Below are 10,000 nucleotides of genomic sequence, written 5' to 3'. Positions count from 1 at the left end.
TGTGTGTGTGTGTGTGTGAAAATGAAGTAATTAAGAGGTAATTAAGCGCAGCACATGGGTATGTTAATCCGACAGCATCAGTGACCCAGATAAATGCGGGGAACATTAGTAATGCATTAACACAGGCAGCGAAAAGATCAGCATATGGAAAAGTCACGAGGTGTCTCAGATTATGGAACGTGTGTGTGTGTGTGTGCGTGTGAGCGCTACATCTGTGTATGTGTGTGTGTGTGTGTGTGTGTGAGAGCTACGTGTGTGTGTGTGTGTGTTGTGAGAGCTACATCTGTGTGTCTGTGTGTGTGTGTGTGTGTGTGAGAGCTACGTGTGTGTGTGTGTGTGTGTGTGTGTGTGTGTGAGAGCTACATCTCTGTGTGTGTGTGTGTGTGTGTGAGAGCTACATCTCTGTGTGTGTGTGTGTGTGTGTGTGTGTGTGTGTGTGTGTGTGTGTGTGTGTGTGTGTGTGTGTGAGAGAGAGAGAGCTACATCTACAAAGTCAATCTAACTTTGTGGCTCAGCATAGGAATATGCCTCTCAGAGATCTGGAGAGCTCAACTCAGAACACGTTTGCCTTATCTGCTCTGTGTGTGTGTGTGTGTGTGTGTGTGTGTGTGTGTGTGTGTGTGTGTGTGTGTGTGTGTGTGTGTGTGTGTGTGTGTGTGTGCGCGTGTGCGCGCAGGCATGTACCTGGTGTCCAAGTACATCCGTGAGAAGACAGACAGTGTGGTCATCTTCTCCGGGGAGGGGGCAGACGAACTCACTCAGGGATACATCTACTTCCATAAGGTACGCACACACACACACACACACACACACACACACACACACACACACACGTACACAGTAAAATATAAAGTTTGTGTATATAACGGTATTGTGTGTGTGTGTGTGTATATAACGGTATTGTGTGTGTGTGTGTGTGTATATAACGGTATTGTATGTGGTGTGTGTATAACGGTATGGTGTGTGTGTGTGTGTGTGTGTGTGTGTGTGTGTGTGTTCTCCAGGCTCCATCTCCTAAAGCAGCAGCTGAAGAGAGTGTGCGTCTGCTGAAGGAGCTCTACTACTTTGATGCGCTGAGAGCAGACCGCACCACTGCTGCTCATGGGTAAGACAAGCGTGCGCACACACACACACACGCGCACACACACACACACACACACACACACACACACACACACACACACGCGCACACACACACACACGCACTACAGGCACGGTCTACACACACACACACACACACTACAGGCACGGCCTACACACACACACACACACACACACACCACAGGCACGGTCTACACGCACACACACACACACACACACCACAGGCACGGTCTACACACACACACACACACACACACACACACACACACTACAGGCACACACACTCACACACACACTACAGGCACACACACTCACTCACACACACACACTACAGGCACGGTCTACACACACACACACACACACACACACACACACACACTACAGGCACGGTCTACATACACACACACACACACACACACACCACAGGCACGGTCTACACACACACACACACACACACACACACACACACTACAGGCACATATGCTCTACTCTCTCACACACACACACACACACACACACACACTACAGGCACGGTCTACATACACACACACACACACACACACACACACTACAGGCACGGCCTACACACACACACACACACACACACACCACAGGCACGGTCTACACACACACACACACACACACACACACTACAGGCACATATGCTCTACTCTCTCACACACACACACACACACACACACTACAGGCACGGTCTACACACACACACACACACACACACACTACAGGCACGGTCTACACTCACACACACACACTACAGGCACGGTCTACACACACACACACACACACACTACAGGCCACACATGCTCTACTCTCACACACACACCATGACTACACTCATACACACACACACACACACACACACACACACACACACACTACACCATGACTACCCACACACACACACACACTACACACCATGACTACACTCGTACAGAATGTCACCGTTTCAGTTGAATGAATAAAACAACGGCATCTATCCATCGCATTCTTCACCCACAGGCTGGAGCTCAGAGTGCCTTTCCTGGACCACAGATTCACTGCCTACTACCTGTCCTTACCTGAGGAGATGAGAGTTCCCAAGGTGAGTTTTATCTGTCCTTACCTGAGGAGATGAGAGTTCCCAAGGTGAGTCTTACCTGTCCTTACCTGAGGAGATGAGATTAGTGAAAGTGAGTCGTACCTGTCCTTACCTGAGGAGATGAGAGTTCCTAAAGTGAGTCCTACCTGTCCCTACCTGAGGAGATGAGATTAGCGAAAGTGAGTTTTACCTGTCCTTACCTGAGGAGATGAGATTAGCGAAAGTGAGTTTTACCTGTCCTTACCTGAGGAGATGAGATTAGCGAAAGTGAGTCGTACCTGTCCTTACCTGAGGAGATGAGATTAGCGAAAGTGAGTCGTACCTGTCCTTACCTGAGGAGATGAGATTAGCGAAAGTCAGTTTTACCTGTCCTTACCTGAGAGTATGAGATTAGCGAAAGTGAGTTTTACCTGTCTTTACCTGAGAGTATGAGATTAGCGAAAGTGAGTTTTACCTGTCCTTACCTGAGGAGATGAGATTAGTGAAAGTGAGTTTTACCTGTCCTTACCTGAGGAGATGAGATTAGTGAAAGTGAGTTTTACCTGTCCTTACCTGAGGAGATGAGATTAGCGAAAGTGAGTCGTACCTGTCCTTACATGAGGAGATGAGATTAGCGAAAGTGAGTTTTACCTGTCCTTACCTGAGGAGATGAGATTAGCGAAAGTGAGTTTTACCTTTTCAGGTAGTTAGCTCACTAGCCTCAGACCAAATCTCCATATTGCTGCTTTAAGTGTGTGTGTGTGTGTGTGTGTGTGTGTGTGTGTGTGTGTCCAGGAAGGTGTGGAGAAGTTCCTCCTGCGAGATGCTTTTGAGGGAGAGAACCTGATCCCAAAGGAGATTCTGTGGAGACGCAAGGAGGCCTTCAGCGACGGCATCACGTCTGTCAAGAAGTCCTGGTACACCAGCCTACAGGAACACATTGAGTCTGAGGTACACACACACACACACACACACACACACACACACACACACACACACATTTATACCCCACCCCTTTCCCACAGCCTCGTGTGTGAAGACGTCCTTGTACACCAAGGCCTGCAGGAACACTTTGAGAACGTCATTTTCTGTTTTATGTTCAATTGTGTTTTCCAACTGCTGTGTTGATTCCCCTCCTCCACAGGTGAACGACTCAGACCTCGAGATGGCTGCAAAGACGTTCCCCTTCAACCCCCCCAAGACCAAAGAGGGCCTGTACTTCAGGCGGATCTTTGAGAAGCTCTACCCCGGCCGCTGCCAGTGGACCCCCCACTACTGGATGCCCCGCTGGATCAACGCCACCGACCCGTCCGCCAGAACCCTCTCCATCTACAAACCTGACAAGGACCAGTAGAACCCTCTCCCCCAGAACCCTCTCCATCTACAAACCCGACAAGGACCAGTAGAACCCTCTCCATCTACAAACCTGACAAGGACCCCTAGAACCCCTCCCCCGGAACCCTCTCCATCTGCAAACCTGACAAGGAACAGTAGAACCTTCTCCATCTGCAAACCTGATAAGGACCAGTAGAGTCAGTCCTCCACAACACCCATATTTATGAAATTTGTTGGGAAATTGTAAGCGTCTAAGACTTTAAACACCCTTTATCTACACATGCAGGCACACACACACACACACACACACACACACACACACACACACACACACACACACACACACACACCCTATCATGCTCCCAGTAGGAAATGAGCCCAAATGACTCTACTTCAGACTGGGTGCTTTAGGAAGGAATGTGCAACAGTGGAACCCAACAATGATAATGCATACCATAATATATATATATCATCCTCCTGAGAGGTCAAAAGGTCAAACATACGACTGGCATGTCTGATGCTGATGACGCCTCCATGATGCCATAGGTTCCCGTGCCTGTCAATCAAACGTGAGACCCCTGGTTGCAGAGTGTAGCTGCTCAGTCTGTGTCTGCTCCCCATGTTCCCCAATGGGCCCCAGAGCTGATGCCCCAGAGCTGCCCTAGAACTGCCCCAGAGCTGCCCTAGAACTGCCCCAGAACTGCCCCAGAACTGCCCTAGAGCTGCCCTAGGTCTGCCCCAGAACTGCCCCAGAGCTGATGCTGATCCCCGTCTGTCTTGTGTTTGTGTGCCAAAATGGAGTAAAAAAATTGAATCCCTTTGTTCCGAATCCCTTCATCTTGTCCGCCATCTTTTGTTCTTGTGCTGAATGACCAGTAAGATGCAGAGCTGTGCTGATTGACCAATAAGATGCAGCGCTGTGTGTTCTTGTGCTGAATGATTGACCAGTAAGATGCAGCGCTGTGTGTTCTTGTGCTGAATGATTGACCAATAAGATGCAGAGCTGTGCTGATTGACCAGTAAGATGCAGCGCTGTGTGTTCTTGTGCTGAATGATTGACCAATAAGATGCAGAGCTGTGCTGATTGACCAGTAAGATGCAGCGCTGTGCTGATTGACCAGTAAGATGCAGAGCTGTGTGTTCCTGTGTTGAATGACCAGTACGATGCTGAGCTGTGCTGAATGTCCAGTAAGATGCAGAGCTGTGTGTTCCTGTGCTGAATGACCAGTAAGATGCAGAGCTGTGTGTTCCTGTGCTGAATGACCAGTAAGATGCAGAGCTGTGTGTTCCTGTGTTGAATGACCAGTAAGATGCAGAGCTGTGTGTTCGTATGCTGAATGACCAGTAAGATGCAGAGCTGTGTGTTCGTGTGCTGAATGACCAGTAAGATGCAGAGCTGTGTGTTCCTGTGTTGAATGACCAGTACGATGCTGAGCTGTGCTGAATGTCCAGTAAGATGCAGAGCTGTGTTGAATGACCAGTAATTGATTATGCATTAATGATGCCCTGACTTCTGTTAAAACCAACAACCAGTCTTAGTTGTAGTAATGGCATTCAAGATCTGCATGTGGGGTCATGCTCTGCTCCACGTAGCAGCACAGCATAACTACAACTAAGACTGGTTGTTGATTTTAACAGAAGTCAGGGCACCATTAATGCATAATCAATTATTATAGTGATCGTCAATCTGTAGTGGAGGATGTGATCACTTTGCCCTCCCCAGAGAGGAAGAAAACATCATGTTACCATGGAGATCTTTAGAAAACGTATCCTACACAGAAATGTTAACGTGGTTTTCTGCTAAAAACCAAAACCAGTTTTAGAAGGTTGTGAAAAGTGGTGTAAGACAATCAGTTGTAGTAGGTCTCCATTGTGAGAGCTAGAGAGACTAGACTGGAGGTCCATACTTAGGATGTAGTGGACAACATATCCTGCCATCATATGATGTGACGAGGCTTTTGTATTTTGGCAGCATATTTCAGAAAGGTTACATTCAGACACTACCACTGTTTGCCACTAGGTGGTGATACATCAATACAGTTAAACGAACTATTCAGAGAAGCGGCCTCGGCGGCGTATCGTAAGTCAGGGTATACACAAAAAGAAATGACGTTCCACCAATAAAGAAAATAATTTTAATATATTAAGCCACAGTTACACACACACACACAAGTACAAGACTGTCATATCGCACTTTAAACCTTGAATCACAAGGTGCCAAGTCGGTAGGGTGAGAACTCAACCAAAAAAATAAACTAAAATTAAAAGTTGTTGTGTGTACAGCACATTCGGCTAAGAGAGATGACAGACATGTATGTTATGAGGCACTATACAGTGGGGCTGGCAGTGCAATTTCTTCCTGTACCCTGGGCTAAAGCTATGATTTGACAAATCACAACAACTGTTGCGACGTCTCTCTGGTCGTATCGCCACAGCTGACCGTTGGGTGAGCACGATTAAGACCTACACGCGCCAAACGGCGGGAAGTCTCTTCACAGGCTGATACTGTTACATTCACGCTCACTGAAGAAAACGAAAACGATTAGCCACCAATACATTACTGCTACATCAAACACAATGTGGAACCCAAATGTTTATTCGATTTTACAATGTGAACCAACTATACATGATTTCTTCCTTTAATTAAAAAAAAAATCAAATAAAAACGACAGAACAAAACGCAGCGTGTAAACGGCGCGGCCGCTCTTCGGGGGGAATGAGTTGATGTGAGCGACACCGGAATCAGGCGCGCGCGCTCCTCTAGCGTCGCTTGTAGTGCTGTAGTGTGCTCCACTCGTACGAATCTGCAACACAGTGAAGAAAACATTTTTTAAGGTAAGCGAAAGTTGCGTGGGAGTTCACTGCCTTCCCTTTTTTTTAAAACGTGGGAACCTTGAGTCTGTGGTCTGGGGTTTAAGGCCTCGAGGAGATGAGACAGCTCGGGGGTTTAGGCTGCCTGAGTTTAGCGTCTTATGACGTCACACTTCAACAAGGGTGCTCTACGGAATAGAAATTAGACTGGACCGCCTAAGGAGCTTGCCAATATCACATGTGATGTGTGCCGTGGTGTTTGCAACAGGTGTGTTACGGAAGTAATATCCCAAATACTGATAAGGATGGGCTGATATGTAAGTGTGCACATACATTAGAGAAATATTAATCGAGCTATATAGGCCTATCTGAGACATGTATTGATTATATTGAGTGAGACGGGCCTATCTGAGACATGTATTGATTATGCGGAGTGAGACGGGCTTGACCACTTGCCTGGCTCTTCCTGGCTCCTCTTTCCCATCAGGCCCACGAAAGAGTTGATCTTGTGCCCTGGTACAGAATCATGATAAGGTCATTAGCACCGATGGCAGAGTTAACACACAATTCACACACACAATTAATGCACATCACACACACAACTCACACACATACAACACTACTGCATTTGGCTTCATTCTGGATATAGAGATCGCAGTTGAGATCTTAACATTGGGCATTTTGTAACATTTTTAACTACCAGCAGCTATGGCCATTTTGTGTGTGTGTGTGTGTGTGTGTGTGTGTAGGGAAGCGCCTCATCACCCTCCCGTTTCTCTGTGCCCTGTGGAGTCTGTGGTGCTTCCTGTGCGCGTGTGTATGGGCCTCTCGGGAGGGGCAGACAGGTGATCGGTCAGTCGGTGTTTAGCTCTGGGATGAGTTGCGCGTGTGAGACGCCCTGAAAAACTGCCGGAACCCTCTCTGTATAACGTCCCGTAACTCCCCAATCTCTCGCTTACTACGCGCACCGCTAACCAAGCTTATTATCACCCAAATACATCGTGGGGCTGGTGCTTCGCTTCGATCACATGTCAGCGGGGGATAACTCTATTTGCAGACCTCGCACATAAAGTCACTAGAGTAAACACTGGTGTGTGTGTGTGTGTGTGTGGTGCCCCGAGCTCTTCGCTCTGCCGGATATTGTGTTTTAGGCTGATGGGCTGAGATGTACACACATGCTATTAACACTGATGAACCACACTCATATCCTGTCTGAGGCTCCGTAGCACACAGACGCCAGAGAGAGGGATGTCTGACGCCCTACACACACACACACACACACACACACACACACACATACACACACACACTCAATGTCTTTTCCTGTCTCTATCTCGTTACAGTAATAAGAGGTTTTATGTGTCGCTTGCTGACCCTTCCCTATCCTCATACATGCGTGCGCACACAATCCTGAAATGTTGTAGAAATCACATTGGCAAGCACTGTAATGAGTTTTGTCTTCGTGGTTTTCTGTAGGCCTACCCCTCGCTACAAGGGTTTGCGGTTTTATGACTAAGAATGAATTTACCAGTGTAATTTGCTTTTTAAATTACTTTAAAATGTTGTATTAAAATGTATGTTGTGCTCTCCGTGACGGAGAGAAAGTCATTTTTGAAATGGGAGTAAATGGGAGCGTGCTCAACTGACCAGCACGAGCCGAATGCGATACTCAAACAGGCCATATGTTCTCCACGACACACATTTGTAATAATCAATAAGACAGAAATATTCATTGTTAAACTCGTTTTATACTGGGTCTGGCCGACTGGTGCGTCAAGGCCATCATTGTCTGAACGTGTTTCAACCTGTATCTGGGCCTGTGGGAAGGGCGTTATAGAAAGAGACTCTGGTGTCTGTCTAGTCCAGTCTGTCCGTGGATCCGCATTACAAGTAACTCTAATTCAGTTTTAAAACGATGTCAGTTCAAACCCAATACTTGAAACAGGGAGGTTCAGGACTTTAAGAGTGTGTGGAGCGGAGGAGAGGGTACTCACTCTTTCGGGTCATCTGTGCGTTCGCTATGGGAGGGAGACAAAAAACATCAGTCATACGTTTGTATCACCACTTCATCAGTACATTACAAACGTTTTGCTGGTGGCTCAACCAGTCTTAGTGTATTCATCGTATCATCAATATGTGTATCCTGCAGAGTGGATACGAATATGATCCTTCACCAGACCGACTCTCCTCTCCTCTCCTCTCTGATGGACAGACAGCGCAAGGTGGGCTGTGGGCATCACTTAGTATAACTATCGATAAACTGATGCGTAATGATCTTACCGGAGGAGCGCTTGCCCATCAGTCCGAAGAATTGATTGGGTCGGGGCTTTCTCGTCATTCTGCGCAGTACCTCTCTGAGCGGGTCGGAGGGAAACCACTCATCCTAGGAAGAAATTAGATCAGCGTAACATAAAACGGAAAGCAGGTCTAATGGGAGTGCGTCCTATATGCCGGTCGTTATAAGTTATAAACATAACCCGTGGATTCTGACGCAGCCGACATAGTTACTGTGATTCATTTGGTCACTTCAGACATTTCGTATGAGTTATACGAGGCGGACTTGAATGAAAAGCTTGTCTTTGGCAGTTTGCTGCACACTTCATATCATGCAAAATGCTCCACCAACGCGCAACCAACCATTTGACGGATACACTCGAGGCAGGAGTTTATTGGAAGCGGAGCTATGTCAGCCCTCGGGCGTTTGGCAGCCGTCCAACCCGCAATGTCAAATGGAAAACGTGTCCTACATCTGAAAGTAGTCGCCTGGATGTCGTGATTTCAGGAGACCTTGGCTAGACAAGCAATCTCCTGATTAAAGAATCAACGCGTCTAAATAGTTGTATCACTAATCTTTAAAAAATAATATCACTAGCCTATTTTCATCAATACAGAGAATACAGACAGTAGTAAAACAATGTTGGTCACGTTATTACTTTGAAACGTACAATTTAAAGTGTTTACCCGTGCATACAAACAAACTGGCTTCAAACATTACCCTATAGTCTCGGAAAAGCCCAGAGCGCGGTCTGAAACTGGCGGGCAGCTGAGCAAATATAAATACTGGGATTATATTAGACAACTTGTAATAATCTCAACCAAACAGTGGAATTATATTAGACAACTTGCAATAATCTCAACCAAACAGTTTCAAGAAAGAACGAGCAGCTCTGGTTTGATCCAATATGATTGTAAATATACACGTGTGACCAGTAAAATATATTTACCTGTATTTGAACGCTGTTCGACCAATAATCTGGATCCTCTTTGGCACCAAATTCTTCACAAAATACTTGTGCCAGAACCAAGAAAAGTAGTAAAACTGAGAGGAGTGATTTCATACTGAGATTCTTGTGCGCAACTTGCAAGTCCGCAAATTCCTTCTCCGTTTGCAGCAGCAGAGAGATGGGGCCGTTAGAAAACGAATAAGAATGGGTAAAGAACAAGAAGAGCGCAAATAGTATTTTTTTTACGTCTCTAGATTTGTATCAATTTGTGACTTCTCAGGTATACTAATTCGAGAAAGACGTCCTCTCCATACAAGCGTTCGGTTGTCCGTTAGGTCCGTGAGTTCTCTGCGCTCGTGAGTGCGCGCTCAGCTCGTGGTGTAGTGACCACACCGGAATATGCACTCGGAGCTTCACGCTGCTGGTTTTATAACGCGGGGGCCACGAGACT

The 10,000-nt window shown here is 46.7% G+C and overlaps 2 protein-coding genes across 5 annotated transcripts in view; one reads left to right on the top strand and one right to left on the bottom strand.

Annotated features, from left to right (window-relative positions):
* asns (asparagine synthetase) overlaps window positions 1–3,643 on the top strand; it is a 13,838-nt gene extending 10,195 nt beyond the window's left edge. For 2 of the 4 annotated variants that reach the window (XM_031586372.2, XM_042710660.1), the window contains 5 exons: window positions 677–783; window positions 1,005–1,105; window positions 2,122–2,203; window positions 2,975–3,130; window positions 3,324–3,643. In XM_031586372.2, coding sequence (XP_031442232.1) covers window positions 677–783; window positions 1,005–1,105; window positions 2,122–2,203; window positions 2,975–3,130; window positions 3,324–3,533 — 656 coding nt within the window. In that variant the 3' untranslated portion in view covers window positions 3,534–3,643. The remainder of the gene's footprint in view (window positions 1–676; window positions 784–1,004; window positions 1,106–2,121; window positions 2,204–2,974; window positions 3,131–3,323) is intronic. The other 2 variants (XM_031586370.2, XM_031586368.2) reach the window with 1 other exon arrangement.
* Window positions 3,644–5,629: 1,986 nt separating this feature from the next.
* The window catches only part of tac1 (tachykinin precursor 1), a 4,568-nt gene continuing 197 nt past the window's right edge, over window positions 5,630–10,000 (bottom strand). The window contains exons 1-5 of the mRNA XM_012829680.3: window positions 9,550–10,000; window positions 8,606–8,708; window positions 8,320–8,343; window positions 6,782–6,838; window positions 5,630–6,318 (exon numbers count right to left, since the gene is read on the bottom strand). The exon at window positions 9,550–10,000 is cut by the window's right edge and continues 197 nt beyond it. Of these exons, the coding sequence (XP_012685134.1) occupies window positions 6,275–6,318; window positions 6,782–6,838; window positions 8,320–8,343; window positions 8,606–8,708; window positions 9,550–9,663 (342 nt within the window). The 5' untranslated portion in view covers window positions 9,664–10,000 and the 3' untranslated portion in view covers window positions 5,630–6,274. The remainder of the gene's footprint in view (window positions 6,319–6,781; window positions 6,839–8,319; window positions 8,344–8,605; window positions 8,709–9,549) is intronic.

This window comes from Clupea harengus, chromosome 19, assembly GCF_900700415.2.
Source record: "Clupea harengus chromosome 19, Ch_v2.0.2, whole genome shotgun sequence".
Classification (NCBI taxonomy): domain Eukaryota; kingdom Metazoa; phylum Chordata; class Actinopteri; order Clupeiformes; family Clupeidae; genus Clupea; species Clupea harengus.
Note: the sequence above shows the minus strand (reverse complement) of the source record. Positions and strands in the feature narration are given on the sequence as shown.